Here is a 24,522-nt window from a genome sequence, read left to right on the forward strand (position 1 = left end):
GTCGGGGCTTTGTCCCAGTCCTGGAGCAGAGCTTGACCCACCGAAGTTGCTCAGTCCGTGTTTCCCAGTGGCCCGGTGGCCGAGTGAACGGGTGTGTGAGTGGCTGGGTGGTCTTTGAGGGGGGCAGTTGTGATGGTCCCTTGTGGTCTTTTAGCATTTGATGAACATGTCATGGCCCCCAGCTAGGGTCCCTGGACTGTAGGACTCCTGGGTTAAGACCCTTCGGTAGATGTAAGCACAAATTATTTGGGTACCCCACCTCCAATGAGCCTCCAAAACAAAAGCCAGACCAAGGACAGTGAGTGGGAAGGTTTGCAGGAAGTCCTGACATGGAGCTCTCTGTTGCTGCTATCAGTCATACCCAAGAGCGTGTGCGTGTGTGCGTGTGTGTGTGTGTGTGTGTGTGTGTGTGTGTGTGTACACACCGCAGCATTTTATCCTGTGGGAAGAACCAGCAAAACGTGTTCCTAATAGGGCTGGTTTGTGTAAAGAACCTGAAATAAGAAAAAGGTCGTATACGGTTGACATCTCAGTCCGTTTGTTTTCCTTTAAAATTTTTCCATTTTGGAAAAAGACACATAGAAAAGAATATGTTCTTAAAAAGTTTCTTAAATCTTTTTCTCATGTTTTGGCGCCCTGCCTTCCTGGGAAGCTCACCATGGACTGTGCTTGTCTTGGTGAGTCTTTCAGGGTTGCCTGTATCCTCGGCACCCAATTCATTTATTTATTTATTTTTTTACTTTTATTTTTTTGGGGTACTGGGGATTGAACCCAGGGGCACTCAACCACTGAGCCACATCCCCAGCCCGTTTTTGTATTTTATTTAGAGACAGGGTCTCACTGAGTTGCTTGGAGCCTCACTAAATTGCTGAGGCTGGCTTTGAACTCTGGGTCCTCCTGCCTCAGCCTCCCGAGCCGCTGGGATGGCAGGCGTGTGCCACCGCACTGGGCTGCCAAATTCGTTCATGATGCACTCATTGACTCACTCTTTCAGCTGGTGTTTCTTGGTGTTGGCATGTGCCAAGCTCTGTGAGACCCTGCAGGTGGTGATGTAGAGACAGGGTCCCTAAGCTAATGGGAGGGGGTCCAACACATCACACAGTTGAAGGGGGGCTAATGATGGAGATGGCCGTTGTGGAGTAGTGGGCCCCTGGGAGGTGTGTGGAGGTGGAAGAGTGAGAGAAAACTCATCCAGATGGAGGGCAAGTCATTTTTCTCTCCAGAGTCCCCAAGCCCCAGTTGTGAAGCAGAATTACAGTTGTCCCCAGTTATCTGAGGTTTTATTTGCCATGGCTTTTTAATTGCCTGTGGTCAACCATAGTTCAAAAATATTAAAAAAGAAAATTCCAGAATTAAACGACTCCTAAGTTCTGAGTAGCGTGTTCCTTCCTTCCTGTTTCATCTCCCACCTGGGACTTGACTCACCCTCTCATTCAGAGTATCCACGCTGTGTGTGCTACCTGCCCGTTAGTAACTTAGTAACCATCTTGGTTATCAGCTCGACTGTGGAGGTTCTGCGGTGCTTGTGTTTAAGTAACACTTATTTTAACAATAGCCCCAAAGCCTAAGAATAGTGATGCTGGCGATTCAGATACACCCAATAGAAGCCACAGAGTGTCAGCTTTAATCGAAAAAGGGGAAGTTCTTGACTTAATGAGAAAAAAATAATAATTGTATGCTCAGGTTGCTAAGATCTACAGTGAGAATAAATGTTCTATCCCTGAAATCATGAAAAAGAAGGAAAAAGAAATCCAAGTCGGTTTTGCTGCCAAACTGCGAAAGTTAGAGCCACGGTTAAGATGGAAAAGGTACCAAATTTGCTGATATACACAAGGGAAAGAACAGTATCTGTAGAGTTCTGGGCCATCTTGGTTCTGAGCACTGGCCTGGGGTCTGGAAGGCTCCTCCTGGGGATCAGGGGAGACTACTCATTCCCACGGCAGCCACCGCAGGCCTGGACCCGGTGACCTACTGGCCCTGTTACCCAGAGTTCCCACGGTCCTGTGAGTGGGAAGCAGAACGCTGCAGGGAGCTCAGCACCCACCACGGTGGGGCAGGCTCTGGGCACGCTCGCTGGTGCTGCTGCCGGTGCCACTTAGATCATGCTTGGCCTCCGTCCAGGGAGGGGTCATGTCCTTTGGCTGGATTCGTTGTCCTGTCGACAAGAGCTGCCAAGATCCTGGGGCAGGACCTGAGGGTGCTCTCCAGATGTGCCCGCCAGTCGCTTCTCCTCCTCAGGCGGAGCCCCCTCTGGGACAAGCACCGCTCTAAACTTTGTCCTTTTTGGGGGATGGGTGGGGTACTGGGGATTGACCTTGGGGGCACTCGAGCACTGAGCCACATCCCCAGCCCTATTTTTGTATTTTATTTAGAGACAGAGTCTCACTAAGTTGCTTAGGGCCTTGCTAAATTGCTGAGGCTGCCTTGGAGCTTGCAATCCTCCTGCCTCAGCCTCCCAAGTCGCTGGGATGGCAGGCGTGCACCACCACGCCCAGCTAAACTTTGACCTTGACCTTGAAGAATATCATACGACAGGAAAAGTTCCTATGCTTGTCCCCTGGCCCTGGGCATCTTCCCACCTAAATAATCTCCTCATTGCTGAAATCTGGCTCCAATAGCCAAGAGGTTCTAGGTGCTCCTAGACGGTGGCACCTAACATCTGAAATCTGTCCCCACAACCTCCTACGCAAATGAGCAGGCAGGCTGGCGGGTGGCACCTGTCATCCCAGCAGCTCCGGAGGAGGCCGAGGCAGGAGGATTGTGAGTTCAAGGCCAGCCTCAGCAATGGTAAGGCCCTAAGCAGCTCAGTGAGACCCTGTCTCTAGATAAAATACAAAATAGGGCTGGGGATGGGGCTCAGAGGTTGAATGCTCCTGAGCTCAATCCCTGGTACCAAAAAAAAAAAAAAAGAGCGAGTTTCCTGTTTCAAAACCTGAGCTCACTGAGGCTCATCGAGGCTGGCAACCTGCGTTTCTAAGAAGCAGTGGCCAGGGTTTGCCTCAACATCAAAGCCTCAGCCAGGCCACTGTCTCTCTGGGTCTCAGTTTCCCTGCTACAAAGCCTGGGCAGTGAAATCACCCATGCCCGACGCTGCAGGTGGGCGTGGGAAATGAGGTGATGTCATGCTCTGAATAGTGTGTGGGCCGCTGGGAAAAGGAGAGCCAGGATCCTGGGAACAACCATAACGGGGCCACGTTCAAAGGCGTGGCTGTGTGTTTGTCTATTTAAAGACAGGGGACGTCCCTGGAGTGACCCAAGAGTCTTGAAAAAGCATTCCTGCTCCATGACAGCCATTTGAGAATCGAACGTTCCACCTGGGGCTACTGAAGTGACACCGTGTGAATGGAACATCTGCTGCCAGGGTCGGGGTGTGATTTGGGGAAGACCCATCAGTAATCAGCTGGGGTACCTGTGTGTCATTTAGCACTTAGGGAAGCACTTCCCTATCCGTGGACCCTTGGATGGTTTCATTCCAGGGTGCAGCTTTGGAGACTGAGATACTGGGAAGGTTCCTGGTCCCCACACGGAGCAACTGTGTGAGTAGGGAGGTCCCATGGCCCGCCCGGACCTCAGTTTCTTCGTCTGCGAAATAGGGACAATTGTGTTCCAAGAGCAGTTCAGATGGGACTAAGCGTGGTGACTCACAGCAAGTACTCTGAAGAGCTTGGTGCCAAGTGGACACTCAGTGGAGCTGAGTCAGTACTGATCCTGTTGTTTGGATCCCCGCGCCCACTGTCACACTCCCAGGGCTCTTCCTGATGCATCTCCTGTTCCCGAGGGGAGTAGAATTTGACTCTAGCAGGGGAAGTACTGGGGACAGAGGGAGCAAATTGTATTCCATGCACATGTGATCGTGTCAGAAGGAACCCACTATTATATATCTATCTACAATGCATCAATGGAGACCTTTGAAAAATGTGACTCTGGCACAGCTGTGGCCTCTCCTGGGGTGGCCTGGCCGGTGGGTGGCAGGCCCCAAGCTCCAGCTATGGGTCCTGACCCCGCAGTTGCTGAATATTCAGCAGCTCTGTGCTGGTTGATCTTCAAAGACCTTTGTTCACGGTTAATAAGCGCTTTGTTGCTGCCCAGAGAGGGGCGCGGCTGAGTCGGCCCTGGACGCTGTTACACATGGCGCGTGTCACATCCTCGGGGTGTGCTGGGTCTGGAGATGTGGGAGGCTCTGGGTGTGGGAGGCTCCTGGCCATGAGCAGAGCCCTGGGCGCGTGTCTGTGTGTCATCTGTGGCCGGACAGTCCTTCTGTTGTGTCTGAATGTGTCCATCAGAGAGAGGGGCGGTCGTCCCAGATCTGAACAGCTGGGCGCTGCGCTGTGACCCTCGACCCATCGGCGGGCCTGTGCACCCAACCTGGCCTGAGCCTCGAAGCCTCCAGAGCAGCCCCTTAAAGTGTGGTCAGGCCGTGGGCCTCGGTGGCCTCCAGCCGGGTTACAACCTGACCTGATGCTCATGACCTCGGCTTCCAAGCCACTTCTCCAGTACCCGGGAGCTTCAGCCGCGTGTTATTTCTGCTGGTTCCCATGTCTGGTGAGGGTGGCCTGGGGTCTGGGGACAGAAGCCCAGGATCTTGGCTCTTGCTGTCACCCAGTTCCCTGGCCTTTCTCCCTGTGGCGTAGGGTCTGCCCCTGCTTGTGGCTGCCCCAGGGAAGCCGAACTTCTTACCCAGAGCCCCGGGCCCTTTGATGACCTAGGGCTGGAAGGGAGAGCACCCCTCCTGTTGTGTCCTTTGGGTAAAATAAGTCACTGGTCCAGCTCAGAATTAGAGCTCTGAGGTTGTTTAGCCTAAAGCTCGTTTGCACACACACACGTGCAGAAAGTGAACGCATTTGCGGACACTGATCACTATTATTTTGTGTGAGTGCTGAGCACGCCATGAGCACTGTGGACAGAATAGGGTCCAGGTGATTCTGCTCCTGGCCCGGGCTGATGAATGTCTGCAAGGTGGTGGCCTCGCGGGCTGATATTCCAGCAGGTTTGTGTGTTGGCCCCCAGGCCTGCCGCAGTGAAGGGCGGTTTTCTTTTCTCCCCCAGAGAATCAGTTGGTGGAAGGCTTCTCCTCGCCACCTGTGAACTTCCTGCAAGAATTGCCAAGCTACCGCTCGGTGGCCCGCAGGAGGACCACCATCCTTCCCCGGGACAAGCAGAGCGGCACCCTGCTGAAGCCCGCCGACTCCTACGGCTCCCACCTGGAGGGAGGCATCACCAAGAACCTCAGCAGCCAGTCCATCCGCAAGTACGCGCTCAACATCTCCGAGAAGCGGCGACTGAGGTGCGCGACGCCCGGGGGCTGCGCGGTGCTCTTCGCGGGGACGAGCTTGTGCACGGGGGCTGCGCGGTGCTCTGCGCGGGGACGAGCTTGTGCACGGGGGCTGCGCGGTGCTCTGCGCGGGGACGAGCTTGTGCGCGGGCTGTGTTCCCTGGGAGCTCACGTCACTGGACCTTGCTTCCTCAGGGCTGCAGAGAGGTCACGGAGACACCCAAACCCGTGACAGCTCAGCAGATTATCAGCCTCCTCCTCCTGCTCTTGATGAGCCGCCTCCTCCTGCTCCTGATGCTGCTCCTCCTCCTCCTCCTCCTCCTCCTCCTGATGCTCCTTCTCCTCCTCCTCCTGCTCCTGATGCTGCTCCTCCTCTTCCTCCTCCTCCTGATGCTCCTTCTCCTCCTGATGCTCTTCCTCCTCTTCCTCCTCCTCCTCCTCCTGATGCTGTTCTTCCTCTTTCTCTCCTTCTCCTCTTCCTTCTCCTCCTCCTTCTCCTCCTCCTGCTCCTGATGCTCCTCCTCCCCCTCCTCCTCCCCCCTCCCCTCCTCCTACTCCCCTCCTCCCCTCCTCCCCTCCTCCTCCTCCTCTCCTCTTCTTCCTCCTCTTCCTTCTCCTCCTCCCCCTCCTCCCCCTCCTCCCCCTCCTCCCCCTCCTCCTCCCCCTTCTCCCCCTCCTCCTTCTCCCCCTCCTCCTCCACTTTCTCCTCCCCGCCTCCTCCCCTCCTCCTCCTCCCCGACTCCTCCCTGACTCCTCCTCCTCCTCCTCCCCCTCCTCCTCCTTTTCCTCCTCCTCTTCTTCCTCCTCTTCCTCCTTCTCCTCCTGCTCCTGATGTTCCTCCTCCTCCTGCTCCTGATGCTCCTTCCCCCTCCTCCTGCTCCTCCTGCTCCTCCCCCTCCTCCTGCTCCTCCTCAGTCCTGGGGATTGAGCTCAGGGATGCTCTACCCCTGACCACATCCCCAGCTTGTTTTATTTTGAGACAGGGTCTCCTTAAGTTGCTAAGCCTGGCCTTGAATTTGCGATCCTCCTGCCTCAGCCTCTTGACAGCTGGGTTTCCGAGCCTGTGCCACCAGGCCTGGCTGAGAGGAGGACTTTGTAGTCTGCCATCCCTGCCATTCCTGCAGAATTCAAAGCCTGATTTTTCCCATTGGCCTGACACAGTGGCTGAAGTGGTATTTCTGCCTAACGCTTGATCTGAGGTTGCCCGGGGCCGTAGCATGGACATAGTGCATGGCGCCACACCTTCCCTTATAGCTTTACAAACCTGTGGTGGTTTTTCTTTCCTTTTCTTTGTATTTATTTAGGTGTTGGGCATGGAACCCAGGGTCATGCACGCTAGGCGAGTGCTCTGCACTGAGCCGTACCCCCAGGTCTCTGATTTTGAATATGGGGGTAGGTTGTCATATGCATTCAAAAACATGGGAATAAAGCCAGACTTTACGAGTATCCTTTATTTCCCACTATTTCAGACTGATGGATTTTGAATTCTTGTAAAATACCTCTGCTATATGACAAACCTCTCCACATCCAAGAAGGAAACACATTTTCTATTTTTCTTTCCTTTTTTTTTTTTAATAACCTGAGATTGAACTCAGGGGCACTCCACCCCTGAGCCCCATCCCCAGCCCTATTTTGTATTTTATTTAGAGACAGGGTCTCACTGAGTTGCTGAATGCCTCGCTTTTGCTGAGGCTGGCTTTGAACTCGCGAGCCTCCTGCCTCAGCCTCCCCAGCCGCTGGGATGACAGGATGACAGGTGTGTGCCACTGTTGAAATTGCATTTCCTTCTGCCCAGAAATTCCCGAGCTGGTTGTAGAAGTGGCACTGATAGAACCTGAGGGCAGGTCTGACCGATTCACAGCGAACCCTAGAACTTGGCGACGACAGGACAAAGGACGGCAGAAATGATAACCCCAGAGCTGCTAGCTCCTGTGCATGACCCAGCAGTGCGTCCGGGCCCCTGGTTCCCTCTGACCTGCCCCCAGCCTGGGTTTCTCAGCCTCTGCACTGTTGGTCATCCACCTGCGGGGACAGGTGACTTGTGGGCTCTGCCTTGTTGGATGAAGCCACATCCCTGGCCTCTACCTGCTGATGCCAATAGCATCTTCTCCCCAGAGGTAGTGACAGTCAAGAGTGTCCCCAGATATGGCCTGATGTGCCCTGGGGTGGGGAAAATTGCCCCCAGTCGGAACTGCTAGTGGAGGGGTCGGCACTTTATCAACCCAGCCACACATCAGGCACTGGAGGCTGGTTGGAGGAAGGAGTCCCCTGTCTGATGGAGGAGGACAGGCTGAAGGGAGGGTGGAGGCGGGTGCCACATGCTTGGGGACAAGCCAGTCACTGGTTGTGCTGCTCAAGGATGCTTCCCCACACTCCTCCCCGCCCCCCTCTCCCCTGCCGGCCTTGGGCACCCTCTTTCCCTCTTTCCCCTGCCCCTCCACCACCTTGGCCTTGGGCTCCTCCTGCACATCTCCCCAGGGAGCCGTGGTTGTGGGACCTCGGACATTGTCTGCAAAGGCTAAGATCACATGGCAGCCGCGGGGCCCCACGTGGCCTCTGTCACATCCCTGGGCTCTGCTTTTGCAGCAGGACAGCAGATAATTCCTAGTGACCAGCGCGGCTGGGCCCCTGCAGCCCTGCATTTACCGGCACAGACATGTGCATGTCATGTGCTTTCCCCATGTTCATGTTTTAATATCTTTTAAATTTTTTTTAACCATTTAAAACTGCAAAAGGCAGTCACCGCTGGAGGCTCGATGTGGTGCATGAGTCATTAACCGCTCATCCTGTCCCCAGGGCCCCGGAGGGCATTTGACAATGTGTGGCGATGGATTTAGTTGTCACACGGAGGGATGAGCTGCTGGCATCGAGGCAGTAAGAGAGTGGGAATGTCACCAAGCCTCCTCCTGTGCGCAGGACGGCTCCCTGGCGAGGGACTGTCAGCCATGCGGTTGAGCAGCTGGTAGCGGCTCAGCTGGAGCCTGACTCCCAAGGACACTGACGGAGGGACTGACGGCGAGACTGGTTTTAACAGCAGGACATACCAAGACCCCGAGGGCAGGGTCAGGAAATCGAGGGAGAGACCACGGGTAGGACAGAGGGGCCTGGAGGCTCACCGTAAGGAGGTGATGGGACATTAACTAGACTATATCTCTGATCTGTCTGTCTGTCTGTCTGTCTATGCACCTGAATGTCATCCACACTCACGGGAAAGCAGTTTGCTTCCCGTGGAATCAGGAGCAGTGCATGTTTTTAATCCGAAGACTCTGGACTCTGTGCTCATCAGGGTACACCTACTTAACGAGCACCTACTAAGTGCCAGGTGCCATGCTAGGTGCTGGGGATAGAGTGTCCAGCAAAGCAGGCCCCGGGCAGGATTGTCACGGAGCCTGCTGTGTGCTAGGCACAGAGGCCCACAACCACAAATCCCACATATTCTTGACCTTTAAAGAGCTTGCGGTGTAGAGGGGGAGATGGACATTGAACTTCTGTACCACCGAGGAGGATGCGGTCTGAAAAGAAGGGGTGTCCTGAGTGGGAAGATGGGGAGCCTGACTTACTGAGGTGGGGGAACAGGTCAGATGTGGCTCTGTAGAGTCACTTTACTGGTGCAGAGTAGCCGTCACGTGGATGTCATTGTGGTAAAGTGCACATCCCATTGCACTGACCATTTAAATCACCGACAGTGCCTAACTCTGTGACACTAAGTGTGTTGACAGTGTTGTGCAGCCGTCATGGTTGTCCACCCCCAGAAATGGTTTCTCCAACCTAGTGGGAAACTCTGTACCTTTTAAACAGCCATATCCTCTTCCCCTCTCCCCAATCCTGGGCAACTAGGAACCTGCTTTCTGTGTCCATAAATCTGCCAGTTCTAAACATTCTATGTAAATGGAAACATACAGCAAGTGGCCTTTTGTTTGGAGTCATTTCAAGTTCTATCAGGTATCAGTACTTCGTTTTTTTTTCATGGCTGAGTAATATTCCACCCCATAGAGATAGACTACTTTTTGTTTATCTGTTTTTCCATTCATGGACATTTGGGTTGTTTCCATCTTTTGGCTCTGAATAATGCTACTGTGCACATTCAGAGTGAGTGTTTTACGTGAGAACCCTCTTTTCATTTATTCTGGGATCGTTGGTAGAAGTAGAATTCTGGGTCCTATGATAAGTCTATGTTTAACATTTGGAGGAACAGCCAACTGTCTCCCATAGGGTCCGTGCCCAGCAGCTGATCATGAAGACCTTCTGCTGGAGCTCTCCTCTATGCGGATGCCGAGATCTGACGCTGTCGCTGCTGTCATTGTCATGGTCATTTTTTTTTGTTTTTACATGCAGGGACATTCAGGAGACCCAGATGAAGTACCTGTCTGAGTGGGACCAGTGGAAGCAGTACAGCAGCAAGTCCTGGAAGCGGTTCCTGGAGAAGGCGCGCGAGATGACCACCCACCTGGAGCTGTGGCGCCAGGACATCCGCAGCATAGAAGGTACCTGCGCTCCGCACAGTCGGTCCCGCTGCAGGTGCCGGGGGCTGGGGGCGGCCGGCCTCGCTCTCCCCAGCCTCAGCGGACAGGGAGCTTTTCCTCCTGCGGCAGACGTGAGCAGCAAGCCACGCTTGGGCTCAGCAGGGGCCAGTGGCACCGGGAGAAGCACAGGGGCCCCTGCTCCTGGATGGCCTGGGTATCTGCTGTGCTAATGGAGATGCTCAGGACGTTCCTCTCATTCCAGCCCAGATGTGTCGCTTGGTGTCACCGAACTGAGTGTCTGCATTTTTATTCATTTCTAAGCAGTACTGAGGGACAGGGGTCGGAGGCGGTGGCTATGGAAACCCTAGGAACCGCAGCTTCCCCCTGATGGGGACAGTAGGGGGCACAGGTTACGGTCACAGGGTACCGTAGAGGGAGGGGGGCTTCATAGATATAAATTTCCAGCCGGGCGCCTTGGCACACACCGGTAATTCCAGTGGCACCGGAGGCTGAGACAGAAGGATAGGAAGTTGGAGGCCAGTCTCAGCAACTTAGTGAGACCCTGTCTTAAATGAATGAATGAATGAATGAGCGAGTGAGTGAATGAATGAATGAATACAAATAAAAGAAAGACAAAGGAAGAAAGAGGAATGTTTTTCCTTAGAGTTCTAGAAGCTGGACAAGCCTTGCTAGGTGCCCATCTGACTCTGTGGATGTTGGAGAGGCTGGGAGACCCTGGAAGGGACCAGCAGGAGCTCCCTGGTGCTTCTCCATACAAGGGCACCTTAATCACCTCCTCAGGAGCCACCTCCAACACCATGACCTTGAGGGGCTGGGGTTCCAGTATAGGAAAATTGGAAGTGGGGGGGGGGATAATAGGGGAATATTCAGTGCACAGAAATGGGAAGTTATGCCAAAATATGAAATTGGAAATATTCACTATCTGGGTGACTTAGGCAAGTTGTGGGGGTGGGGCCTCTTAGGGTTACATAGTTTCTACCAAAACCCACAACGATGTACAAGCACCAGCTCACACTGCTAAGGCGGAAACTTTGTAAAGGTGTTCATGAGAAACGTGGCAGGGTAAGTAAGGAAGCATTGATCGCTTCCGTTATTCCTATTAAAAAAATCTAACAATTGGTGATCTTTTACCTTTGGTAATATATTACCTTTCATTGATTGATTGATTGATTTTTGTACTGGGATGGAACCCAGGGTCCCTTTACCACTGAGACACATCCCTAGCCCCTTTTTTATTTTTGATTTTGAGACAGAGTGTCACTAAGTTGCTTAGGGGCCTCATTAAGTTGCTGAGGCTGGCCTCAAACTTGTGATCCTCCTGCCTCCGCCTCCCCTGTTGCTGGGATGACAGGTGCGAGCCATAAAGGAGGCTTCCTAGGTTCCCTTAAAACTTTAACCGCACACTCTGCACTTTTTTCTCTTTGAGACTTAAGCGTCGTTTGTTTGGAAGGCGATCATAGAAGCTAGTCTTTGTTGGTCCCTATGAACCAGGTGTGGTGTTATACGTTTACTCATCTGATCCCAGTGCTCACAGTCACCCTTCGTAGAGGTATGCATCACTTGCTTGGCTCCGAGGAGTCAGGGTACTTGTGCCAACTCGCCCAGCCTGGCTGAGACAGGGCTGGGCTTTGGGCTCTGCAGTCAGGCTTCACACAGCGTGGCGTCAGCTCCGTCAGGAAATGACGTGGTGCTAGAGGGTAGCTTCTCCCTGGGGACTGGGGCTTTGATTTTCTCCTGTTGCTCTTCTTCTCCTGACGTCCTTGGCTGGCTGGGTGCTCCTTTGGATCGAAGGTGTCACTCATTTCCTCTGACAAGGTCGCTGGGCGTGGGAGGCAGAGCTTGTGTCATGTACCTTTAGTCTCCGGAGGTTAAGTTCTTCGCCCCCACCAAGAACAAGCATGCTCACTCCGGATGCTCAGCCGTGTACCTGGTAGGAGACTCAGTCAGTGTGATTGACGCAGGAAGAGAGAAGAAAATCATGCTCATCCCAACAGAGGCAGGAAAAGCATCCACCCACCTCACTTCTCATTCTAACCAAATGAGAACGACATGAGGCCTTTCGTAATCTGTTTTTTTTAAAGTCTATGGGAATTCGACAGCAGATACCAGATTTAATGAAATATCAAAAAACTTGCCCCCTTGAGATTGAGAATGAAGGAAAGGTGCTCATGACCCCAGATTCTACTCAGCATCATCCACAGTGTCCTACCCAGTTCAGCACAATGGGGTTCAAAGGGATAATAATTGGAAAAGAAGAAATAAAACACCATCCTTTTTTGGCAGGTGACGTGGTATGGATATAGAAAGTAAGAAAGCCATTATCAGACTTCACACTTATTAGCCTTGACCTGTGCATTTAGCAAGGTTGTTAATTTAGCATGCTTTGTATATAAAATCAGTTGAATCAATTAATTATATTAAATTGTATTTCTAGATACCAGCAAAAATATTTAGAAAAAGAATTTTAGTGATGTAATTTATAATAGCACCCAAAGTCATATCTATAAACATATCTAAAGAAAGGAGTATAGTAATTATGTGCAGAAAACAATTTATATTATTGAGAGAAATTAAAGAAAACCTATATACCATGTTCATGGAGCAGACGATTCCATATTACCACTTCTCCTCAAACTGACCTCTGTATTTCATGTCATCTCAGCAGTGTGTGGGAGTGAGAGTGTGTGTGTGGAAAAGAATAAAGGGGAGAAACTACGATCATCCCAGCAGGTGAAAAGAAAGCATTGATCTGAAATTTATATTGAAATGCAAAATGTCAAGGATACAGACCTAGGGCTGTGATAAGGAAGAACAAGCTGAAAGATGCCCCATTCCACACGCGGAGTCTTACTGTAAATGTGCCTCAATTAAGACAGCCTGGTATTTGAAGTAAGGATAGACCCGTGGAACAGGACAGAGTTCAGAAAAATGTACGTGCGTATATAGTGAACTGATTTCTAAAAGTGGGGGCATCCGTCGGTGATGTTGAGTCAACCAGATATTCACATAGGAAAAGACAGGGCGCTCTTCCCCATCTTTACAGGGTTCCTAAGTGTTTGGTTCAAGGTTGGGAGTAGGTCTGTATGTGAGTAACGCAAACACTGGAAATTAGAGCTTGAAAGGCAGCCGGAGAATAAGACATTCTTTCCCTCTGTGCCCCGCCAAGACTCCTCCATCTTCAGCTTTGTCTGGCTGATTGAATCTCCTGTGTGTAATAGGTCAATACTCCTGATGAATAATGTCCAAATTTCTTTTTTTTTTCCCCAGGGAAATTTGGCACTGGAATTCAGTCCTATTTTTCCTTCTTGCGGTTCCTGGTGTTGCTGAATTTGGTGATATTTCTGATCATCTTTATGCTGGTCCTCCTCCCTATCTTGCTGACCAAATACAAAATCACCAACAGCACCTTTGTGCTCATTCCGTTCAAAGATATGGGTGAGTTTGAGGCCCGGGTTACTATGATGCATGCTCTTTTCACTGTGAACTTGCTACAGTGCTTCCTATATGAGGAATCTTCATTCTGAGTCTTAGGTGACTGTATTAGTCAGGATGAGTGAGACTGTGCTGCAGAAACAAATGACCCCATAACCCTCAGTGCCTAAATAACTCCAAAGGTTTATTTCTCACTCACAGTCCTTCTCTATCATGGGTTGGTGGTCTATACTCTGGAGCCCAAGCTGATGGGGCTGCCTCTACCTGATGGGGCTGCCTCTAGTCACTGTGGCTCAGGGAAAAGTACTGGCTCCTGATGCTTCTGGTTGGAGATGCTACATGGCCATATTTCTGCCGTATCTCATTGGACAAAGCAAGACACTCAGCCCCTTCAGAATTCATCAGGGCATTTGGGAGGAGCAGTGCAGGGTGGGGAAGTGGAAATGTTTAGCAAGCATAATGTAACGCCCTCCTCTAGGACTTTGAGGTTTTAATCTCTGTTAAGGGTGATGCTCAGGGTCTTCATTCCTTGAACAAATATTCATGGAGCACCGACCGGCATGTGCTGGATGAGAGCCAGCCACTGGGACTTCAGCAGACAGTTCCTGTCTTCATCCACAGCATCTGTGTGCTCTGGCAGTAGATGGGTTTTGTGAAATTGAAGCACACGATGAACTATGTAACAGGAATTGGCCCTGGCAGGGCAAAGAGTAGGGTGCTGCTAGGTTGAACACCGGGTCACTGGAGGCTGAAGGATCCCCAGATCCCTCTCTGAAGGCAGAGCCTCTAAGCAGAGCCCTGGGGGATGGGGTGAGGAGGAGGCAGCTATTGAAGGACAAGGAGAACCTCAGGCAGAGGAATAGGTTCTGCCAAGGCTCAGAACCGGGAATAAGCCGGCGTCTCAGAGGGGCTGGAAGCCTGGCGTGCCGGCTGGCAATCCTGCACAGGGCAGGGCTGGCTGGGAAGCAGTTTAGACATCATCTGTGTCTGGATTTTCTTTCTCTTTTGTTTTGTAAGCTGACTGTCTGTTGAACCCTGCCCTGGAGCCTTAGGTGTAGGTAATGGGTGGGCGTGGCCAGGTTCCTGTAATACCTTATTAACAATGGAGGGCAGCCGGCTGCGCTTGGCCACCGACTCTAGGCTGGAGGATAGTGAGGAAGGAGCAGCAGGCCTGACTCACAAGAGAGAGATGGTGTCTCCTCTGTCTACCTGCCTGGGCTCATGCAGTTTTGAGCACCTTATCTACACCCAACTGCTGCTTGTCTTTCTCTGCCATTGGTGGTGAGCTTTCCAAGGGCAGGAAACACCTCTTAGTTATGTTTTTATCCCCAACATCTACCTAGGGCACAGTGGTGAAGAAATGTTTGTTGAATGAACACACAAACACACTCATGTTAGAATTATAAGATGGTAGAGCTGGGATTGGTTTTGGGGGAACTGATTCAACACCATTATTTGATTTATTTATTGGTACTGAGGATTGAAAACAAGGGGTCTTAACCACTGAGCCACATCCCCAGGTTCCTTTTTTAATATTTTATTTAGAGACAGGGTCTCACTGAGTTGCTTAGGGCCTTGCTATTGCTGAGGCTGACTTTGAATCTCTGCTCCTCCTGCCTCAGTCTCCTTAGCTATCGGGATTGCAGGCGGGCGCTACCGCACCCAGTAATGCCTTTATTTTAACAAAGGAGAAACCAAAGCCGTCCAAAAGAGGTGGTAGATTGGTTTCTTTCCCTGAAAGTCACTTTCCTGTAAGTGTGACTTTAGGGTGACTCCCACTGTGGGTAATTAATTCTTCCCATATCATGGCTATTGACCCTGGCTGCATGACTCATTTAGTCCAGCAAAGTGCTGACTTGAAATGCCCTCTTGTGTTTGGCTCACCTTGTTGTGTCCCTGTGACATCCTATGAGAAGAGCATGCCCCAGGTACACCTTGCCTCTTCAGCCCAGGCCCCAGAGTGAGGTTCTGAGGAATAGATCTGAGCCCCACAAACGCTCAGCCTAAATCAGCTAAATGAACTGCAGCTGCAAGCCCACAAGTGAGACAACAAACTTTTGACTTTTTTGGTCACTGAGATCATTTGTTATGCAGTGGTAGCTGACACATGCATCAGGGGAGGGAGGGAGTGGTCCGAGCATACGGTAGTATCACTAAAACTGGTGCTAAGATTCTGTTGAATAATTATAGATATGTAAATATATGCATTTTTAATGAAACTGAAGGGATGATACAGATGTAAAAGATCTTATATATCAGCTGTGCTTAAAATGGGATAACAGTTCTGTCAATCATTATCTCAAAGCACGTACACACATGAACACAGAAGCACAAGACACACAAGCAGAAAGTGTTCTGAATGTGAACTCAGTACAAAATGCACAGAAAAGACACATGGCCTCAAAGTCCAGGAAGAATCGTGAAGGAACTTTTAGAAAGAGAAGCAGAAGAAAAATAGAAATAAAAATAAATATTATTGTATTTAGATGCTTTGGTATGCACACTTGCATGCACAGATATGCAAATCTCCGAAATGTGCACAGTTACGTGCTGATGCACACAAGTTGCCACAGAGGAAGGAGTCCCAGAGACCGCAGACTGTCGCCAACCGACCTTCTTGCTTTTGTGTCTTGCAGATATCCAGTGTACCATATACCCCATAAGTAGTTCTGGACTTATCTACTTTTACAGTTACATCATAGACTTGCTTTCCGGCACTGTGAGTATTTAACCCAACCTTCCTTTGGACCCTTCCAAGTGCTAGAAGGGAGTTGATGCAAAGCTCGGTTTCCTGCATGTCCACGGTGAGAGCCAAACACCCGCGTGGACGCCTCACCCGGTGGAAGAAGCAGGATGCGTGGTGACCTGCTGGAACCCACGTGTCCTTTTCCCCCTGTCCCTGACACCTTCATATTGACCTACAACAAGAGGCAGAAAGAAGGTTCAGAGAGAACGGAGCTGGAGAGAGTCGATTGATCCCTCTGACCCTGGAAAGTTCAGGGCGTGGCTGAGGCTGAGGCTCCTGTACCCAGAAGCCCCACAAGGAGACGTGTGATTCGCAGACTCAGAGCACACGTGGCCACCTGCCCGTCACAGGCACACACACACATGGTGCACACGTGTGGACGTACTCAGATCCCTGGAAATCCCTTAAATGTTTATCGATCCCAGGCCAATCCCTTGGCTCCAGATGAAATAAATCTTATATTTCCAGGCCCTGGGGACTTTTGCCCTGTAGGATTTATGTAGTTGGGTTAAGTTTTTTATGGTCTGTGTGCCAAGGCTTTGGGAGAGGAGAAGAGAATGTGTACTTTTGTTTCTATTAGAAGATTTACTTAATTAACTTAGATAATGTGAGACTGCTGCATAGTTGTTGGGAAAAAGAATGTATACAGAGTGAAAGTGCCTCCCCCCGCCACCAGAGGGCAGCAGACTTTCCACACCAGGGTTTGCCCTCTCCCCGATCTTTATACACTTCAGGGTCTTCTTTTTTGGTACCAAGGATTTAACCCAGGGGCACTTAACCACTGAGCCACATCCCCAGTCCTGTTTTTGTATTTTGCTTAGAGACAGGGCCTTGCTGAGTTGCTCAGGCTGGCTTTGAACTGAGGCTGGCTTTGAACTCGCGATCCTCCCACCTCAGCCTCCCGAGCTGCTGGGATTACCTGCTGTGCACCACTGAGCGCACCCCACTTCATGGTCTTGCTTGCTGTTTCGTGGTATGGATTTTTCACGTCCCCTGTTGATGGATATCAGGTCGCCTCATTTTTCCCCCTTGGTAAACACGCCGTGGGGAACATCTCTCTGCTGCCTGCCCCGTTCCTACTTTCCTTGTGTGTGGCCTCTTCCCTTCCTTGGCATGTCCCTGCCACCCACGGAGCTATCTGAGGGGTCCCTTCCTTCACACCATAAGAAGAATCTTCTGTGCTGTTTTTTACAAAGGATACCTTTGGGGTTGGAAAATAAATCCTTGTTTTATTTTTTTTTGTTGTTGTTGCAGAGCTTTGCATGCTAAGCAAGGCCTCTACCACTGAGCTATACCCCCAAGCCTGTTTTTTTTTTCTTAAGTTGCATTGAGATAACATCCACTTGCCCTATAATTCAGTCACTTCAAACATACAGTTGAATGGTTTCGGTATATTCAGAGGCATGCTATGATCACCACAGCCAATTTTAGAGCCTTTTCATTACCTCAAAAGAAAGCCCATACCTCCTAGCTATTACCTCCCAGACTCCAAATCAGCCCTGGGCAGTTTTTAATATAATTCTGTCTCAAAAATGCCTATTTTGGAATCTGCTCAGTGGTAGAGGGTTTGCCTAGCATTCACAGAGTTCTGGGTTCAATCTCCAGAACTGAAAAGAAAAAAAAAATTACACAGAACAAAAAATAAACAGATGGAATCATATACTATGTGGCCTTTTGTGAATGGCTTCTTTCACTTGCTGTCACATTTTCAAGGTTCATGCAGGCTGCAGAGGTCAGTACCTTGTTCCTTTTCCTGGTGCAATATCCTGTTGGAGGATGTGTCTATGGAGGAAGTCTGCATAGTGTGCATCTGCTCAGGATGGATGTTGGAGTTGTTTCCATCTTTGATCTGCTATGCACAGTGCTGCCATCGTGTGGACATATGCCTTCATTCCTCTTGGGTAGATACCCAAGGAATGGAACCACTGGGTCCCATGGTAACCCTGGGTTCAGCATTTTGAGAAACTGCCCCTCCTCCAAGCTACCTACTCTACTTTGCATTCTTCCAAGCAGCGCATGAGCATTCCAGTTTCTCCATATCCTTATCAACACTTGTCTTTATCTGACCTTCTCATCCTAGCCATCTTAGATTATGTGAAGTGGTATCTCTTTGTGGATTTTATTTGCATTTTCCTCATGACTGATAACACTGAGCATCCTTCCATGAGCTCAGTGGCCATTTCTGCATCTTTTTTTTTTTTTTTGACAAGCATCTATTTGGATTCTTTGCTTGTTTTAAAATTGGATTATCTGTCTTTTGATTGTTGAGTTATGGATTTTTTTAAAACAATGTTCAAAGTGTATTTTTTCTTAGTTGTAGATGGACACAGCACCTTTATTTTGTTTATTTGTTTTTATGTAGTGCTGAGGATCGAATCCAGCGCCTCACACATGTGAGGCAAGTGCTCTACCGCTGAGCCACAACTCCAGCCCCAAGTTATGAGTTCTTTAGATATGCTAGGTACAACTCTTGAAGCATACGTGTTTTTAATTTTGCTGGTGAATTTTTAAAATTTATGTTTTTTTTTTCTTTTATTGCTTGTGCTTTGGGTGTCCTTAAACATTCATTGCTAAATCTAAGGCATGAGGATTTTAATTTTTATCGTGGTAAACACATAGCAGAAAACTCACCATCTTAACCACTTTTAAGTGTAAATGCGGAAGTGTCAAGGTTATCCACATTGTTACACAACAGATCTCTACCAACTTTCTCATCTTGCAAATCTGAAATTCTATATTCATTAAACAATTGCCCCTTCCCCCTCCCCGCAAGTCCCTGGGATCTACCATTATACTTTGTGAGTCTGTGAATTTGACTACTCTAGAGACTTCATTCGATCAGGAATCCTGCAGTCCCTTGTCTTTTTGTGACTGGATTTTCTCACTGAGTATAATGTCCCTAAGGTTTGTGTGAGTTGTAGCATGTAGGATTTCCTGCCTTCCCAAGACTGAGTCATATCGCATTTGCTATCATTTGTTCAGGGTTATGAAGATTCAGTTCTCTGTTGTCTTCTAAACACTTCATGGCTTGGGCTCTTTCCTTTGGTCCATTTTAAGCTAATCTTCGTATGCAATGTGAGGTCGAGGTCCAACTTCATTCTTTTGCATGTGATTAGCTCGTGGTCTCAGTGTGATTCATTGAAAAGACTGCTGTTTCCCCTTTTAAAAAAAAAAATCAACTGGCTGTAGATATATCGGTTCATTTCTGGACTCCAGGTCTGGGCTGTTGACGAACGTGTCTATTCTTATTGCCAGTGCTGCACCGTCGTGGTCACTGTTGCTCTGTAGTAAGTTTGGAAGTGGGAACACCTGAGTCCTCCAGTTTTGTTCTTTCTTTCCCAAGATTGTTCTGCGTCTCTTGCAGCTTCCTGTAAACTGTAAGATCAGCTTGCCAATTTCTACAGAGAAGCCAGCTGGGATTCCACAGGGTTTGTGTTGTATCTGTAGATCCTTTTATAGAGTATTATCATGGATCTCCTGATCCATGAACATGGGATGTTTTCCTGTTTACTTTGATTTTTTTCCCCCAACAATGATTTATAGTATTCAGAGTATAAGATTTGCACTTATCGGGCTGGGGATGTGGCTCAAGCGGTAGCGCGCTCGCCCGGCATGCGTGCAGCCCGGGTTCGATCCTCAGCACCACATACAAACAAAGATGTTGTGTCCACCGATAACTAAAAAATAAATATTAAAAAATTCTCTCTCTCTCTCTCTCTCTCTCTCTCTCTCTCTCTCTCTCCCCCCCCTCATTCTATCTTTAAAAAAAAAAAAGATTTGCACTTATGTTAATTTTTTTTCTTTTTGGTTCTGTGGCACATGGAACTATTTTCTTAATTTAATGTGAATGACTCACCCCATATTTTTATGCTTGGGTTTTGCCTTATTCCCCAGACACTAACTGAGGACCCCCTAGTCTCCTGGGGGCTCTTCCGATGTCTAGGGATATAGACATGAACAAAGACATGGAATGTGAGTTCCTTGAGTCAGAAGCTCCTCTTCTGATTGCTTGCCCTGAGCTCACCAGGCCAACCTCATGTCCTTGAATTGATTTCAGGGTTTCTTGGAGGAGACCAGCCTCTTTTATGGACATTACACCATCCATGGTATAAAGTTCCAGAACTTCACCTATGACCTGCCCTTGGCTTACTTGATAAGCACAATTGCCTACCTGGCCCTGAGCCTCCTTTGGATCGTGAAAAGGTAAGTTTACCCTGTCGTTTGCCTTTAAAAAAAAAAACTAAGAATTACTGTTGGTGGCTGGAGTCTCTTAGGACTCTGTGGACTCTGTTGTCCAAAAGATGAGCAGAGTCCGGGTTGGGCTTTGTAGGGAAGCCCTGGAGGAAAAGGAAGTCAGGATTGGGGAGCCTGAGTAGCTGTCTGCAGTTCTTCAGTCAGTTGTTACTGGACACATCTGGCAATTCCACGTCCATTGGATTGCAAATGGCGGAAACCCAACTCTGGCTCACTGGGACAGAGGGGAATTGAGTGGCATCTTGGGAACCAAGGAGGGCAAGAAACTCATTTACAGGAAGGATAGTAACAAAAACAAAGGCTCCCTCATCTTTGGGTCTCTTGTGTGGTGGCAGCTTGCTTAAGTGGCGCGAGAGAGGGTGTCTCGGTTTCCACTGACCTCTGACGCCCTGGGTCACAGGTGTAGAAATTCTTTGAAGAGACTTATTGACCCTTTTTCATTTGGGTGCCTAATTGTAACCCTCCATCGATGGCCATCTGTAATCAGACTGTCTGTGATGGGCCACCATTGATTCAAGTGCCCTGGCTTCTGACCTGTCCACTGTGGCCAGGGGGACTGGAACTGTAGGACAGCATGGCATTTTCCAAGTGGCTTAGTGAGAGCAATTCCCAAGAAAGGATAGGAATATCAATTCCTTTAGTTATTCAGTCAACAACTGGCCCACAAGGTGTAATGGTCCCAACCCAATAGAGGTGTATTTCTGGAGCCGACATGAGACTTACTTAATTAGCAAACCTTAGGAACGTACATTTCGGGGAAAGCACCTCAAGTGGTTCTGATGCAAATTCTTTGCTGTGATTCTTTGGCAGAATGACCCACCATGGTCATCCCTTCCATTTCTGTTGCTCTTTATGCCTCCCTAAGAAATCCTAAACGACAGGCGTTTCATCTGCGAGGACGGTGTGTGCTACTTGGTGTATGCCTTATTGACTATTTAAATCATTTATTCATTCATTTATCCATCAGTTAGCTAAAGTAAGGTCCTGGCATGGTGGATATAAATGTGTCGAGACAGCCAGGACACCTACCTTCAAGGAATTTAAAACTTACTCGGAGTAACGAACTGTAAACAATAAACAGATAAACAGGCAAATTGCACATTAGGTTCACTGGAAATAAAAGGGACCAATGTGACATGGGGATCGCAACTTTAGATGGGGAGATTAGGAATCACAGGACATTTGAACTGAAATCTGAAGGATGATGCATTAGTCAGTTTTCTCTTACTGTGAAAAAAAAAAAATACCTGAGATAGGTAACTTCAAAGGAGGAAAGGTTTGTTTTGGCTCATGGTTTTCAGAGGCGTTGGTCCATGGTTGTTCGGCCCTGTTGCTTGGAGTCTGTGGCAGTTCGGGACATCACGGTGGGAGCACGTGGTGGACAGTGACCTAACCTCCTTCCACTGGGCTCCACCTCTTCAAGGTTCCACCTCCCAGTAGCTCCAGGGACTTGGGACCAAGCAGCACATGAGCTTCCGAGGGACACTCTAGATCCAAATCATGGCTGATAGGAAGGAGTCAGCCATGGGAAGAGTTGGGAAGAACCCTGGAGAGAGTTCTGGGAACTTCTAAGAGCCAAGCCCCCGAGGCAAGAGGAGGAGAGGGATTCCTGTGTTTATGGAAAGGAAAGGAAACCATGGCGGTTTTATAACAGAGTGGCCATGATCGGAGAGATTGTAGAACTAGGTCATGTCACATCTATAGGCCGTGGCAGAAAGTTGGACTTTGGGGGCTGGGGACGTAGCTCAGTTGGTAGAGTGCTTGCCTCGCATGCACAAGGCCCTGGGTTCAAGCCCTAGCACCACAACAGAAAAAAAGAAAAAAAAAAAGTTTAACTTTACTCGAAGTAGATATATAAAAGCTACTAGATGATAGAATTTACTAGATGTATAAAATAAGACTATTTTCAACAATGGTCTACGTGGTCAGCTGTGACGTACATTTAGAATGGTCCAGAATTTGACCTTATCAAGATGGGCCCCCAGGACAGCCATGTCCAACTTCTTATTTCTCATTTTGGATGAAGCGCTGTATTCATGGGCCTGTATTTGGCGGCAGCTGTTGTAAGGAGGATGTTTGTGTTTGGGGGTCAGGTCGGTGGAAGGGTTCAAAATCAACCTGATCCGGAGTGAGGAGCACTTCCAGAGTTACTGCAACAAGATCTTTGCCGGCTGGGACTTCTGCATCACCAACCGCAGCATGGCCGACCTGAAACACAGCAGCTTGCGGTACGAGCTCCGAGTGAGTGCTGCCGGGTTTCCCTGGGGGGTCCTCATCAGCCAGGTCAAGCCCTGGGAGGCTGTTTGCAGCTTTTAGAGGATCCATACGGGGGCCCACCTGTCTCAGGTGCTTAGCCTGCTTCCCGTCTGTCATGACCAAGGCTCTTGGCAGCAAACGGCTCATCAGGGTTGATTACGTTCAACCCACACAGGGGTTCTGGTGAATGGGGGCTAGGAAGGAAGGCAGGGATCAGTGGATTTCTTCCCTAGTACCTGACACTGTTATTTCCCCACTTGATGAAAGCCTGTCATCTATGTGCCAAGAAATGGGATGAAGGAGGGAATGCTATAATGATAGGGTAGAGTGGAGAGATTATGAGAAAGTACAAGAGAATTTCCAAATTAAGAAGGAGAAAAGGAGTGATGATGAATATTTTGGTAAAATCCACCCCAAAAAATGGAAGGTGGGACAAGCCAAAACCAAAAGCTCAATAAGGTAAGAGGGGCAGGAATAAAATCCAATTTATTTCTTACACTAATTATGAACACATCAAATTTTCCTATTGAAATTGGAGACTACCAGATGGACCTAAAAAACAGCATCCACCTATGTGCTGTTTAAAGAAATAAAAGTAATGTCATTAATAAATTAATGGTTTAGTTTACATATATCTTGTGAAGCCTAATTTCTGTCTTACATAAAAGGCCTCTACCTTGACATAGGCCATTAATAGACATAAAATGTAGCTGGGCTTAGTCTGGGAAGGTGTCTTCGGGGCTGTGAATATTTAAAGGAAGTTGTCAATGGATGGGGAGGGTATCACTGTATCCATTCCCTAATATCTCTATGTCCCAGTGCTCACAAATGAGCTTTCTCTGGTCCTCAGGCGGATCTAGAGGAAGAAAGAATACGGCAGAAAATAGCAGAAAGGACCTCAGAAGAAACGATACGCATTTACTCTTTGAGACTGTTTTTGAACTGTATTGTTCTGGCTGTTTTAGCAGCATGCTTCTATGCCATCTACATAGCAACTATCTTCTCCCAAGAACACATGAAGAAGGTAAGCCCCCCCCCTCCACAAGAGTCGATTTAATGTGCACTCTGGGTGCCCTGGTGTGGGGCATTATGTGACTTGCAAACCTGAGTGGTCGATCTATAATCGCACCTACAAGGGAAGCTGAGGCAGGAGGATCTCAAGTTTGAGGTCAGTTTGGACAACATAGTAAGACCTTGTCTCAAAATAAAATAAAATTTAGAAGCCTGGGGGTGTGGCTAAGAGGCAGAACGCTCCTGGGTTCCGTCCCTTTAGTAACACACACAATCATATACACACACACACACAGAGTCCAAGTTGGTCTAGCAGCTCTGTTTTGTGAAATCAATCATCAGGGCCCAGGGCCATCCACCTGGTGGCTCTGCCATCCAGGGGGTGTGGTCCTCCTCTGCATGTTCAGATAGCGCCCCACCACATCCACAGTCTAGCCAGAGGGAAGAGAGAGAAGGAGCTGGGGAGAGTGCACCTTCAGGGTCACTACCTGGAGTTGCACTTAAAATTTCCACTCCTCTTCCTTGGCCAGAGTTTAATCACGTGGCTGCACCTAGCTTTGAGGACGCCTAAGCCATTGAGGTGGTTTTTTGTTTGTTTATTTGTTTGGTTCTGGAGATTGAACCCAGGGGTGCTTTCCCACTGAGCCACATCCCCAGCCCTTTTTTTTATTCTTTATTTTGAGGCTGGCTTCAAACTTGCGATCCTCCTGCCTCAGCCTCTCGAGTCTCTGGGATGGCAGGCGTGCGCCACTGCACCCTGCTGCAATTTCATCTTTGTCCTGGACAGCTGCACCTGCGCAGGTGGCCAAGGAACCTGTTACTAGGGAAGAAGGAGAAAGCGGCTGTTACAGTTCCAATCAGTACTGCATCCTTGAAAATATTTTAAATTGCAGAATACCTGGATTTTTTTTAAAAGTACTTTTCCTTAGCACGTCCAGTAGCGCTCGTTTTTCTTCTGGCATGGCACTAGGCATCTGAACACCAAAGGAAGGAGACGGCTTGTGTTTACAGGCCGTGTGGAAGGGCAGGTCCCTTCTGTTTGTGTGCCCAGTAGACATAGTTGAGTT

At 49.1% G+C, this 24,522-nt stretch overlaps 1 protein-coding gene across 1 annotated transcript in view; it reads left to right on the forward strand.

Annotated features, from left to right (window-relative positions):
* Positions 1–24,522, forward strand: part of Tmc7 (transmembrane channel like 7) — a 45,889-nt gene that overhangs the window by 10,069 nt on the left and 11,298 nt on the right. Inside the window, exons 2-8 of the mRNA XM_021725429.3 lie at positions 5,047–5,284; positions 9,608–9,756; positions 13,024–13,191; positions 15,825–15,907; positions 19,992–20,137; positions 22,282–22,429; positions 23,295–23,468. Of these exons, the coding sequence (XP_021581104.2) occupies positions 5,047–5,284; positions 9,608–9,756; positions 13,024–13,191; positions 15,825–15,907; positions 19,992–20,137; positions 22,282–22,429; positions 23,295–23,468 (1,106 nt within the window). The remainder of the gene's footprint in view (positions 1–5,046; positions 5,285–9,607; positions 9,757–13,023; positions 13,192–15,824; positions 15,908–19,991; positions 20,138–22,281; positions 22,430–23,294; positions 23,469–24,522) is intronic.

Source organism: Ictidomys tridecemlineatus, chromosome 10 (assembly GCF_052094955.1).
Source record: "Ictidomys tridecemlineatus isolate mIctTri1 chromosome 10, mIctTri1.hap1, whole genome shotgun sequence".
NCBI lineage: Eukaryota > Metazoa > Chordata > Mammalia > Rodentia > Sciuridae > Ictidomys > Ictidomys tridecemlineatus.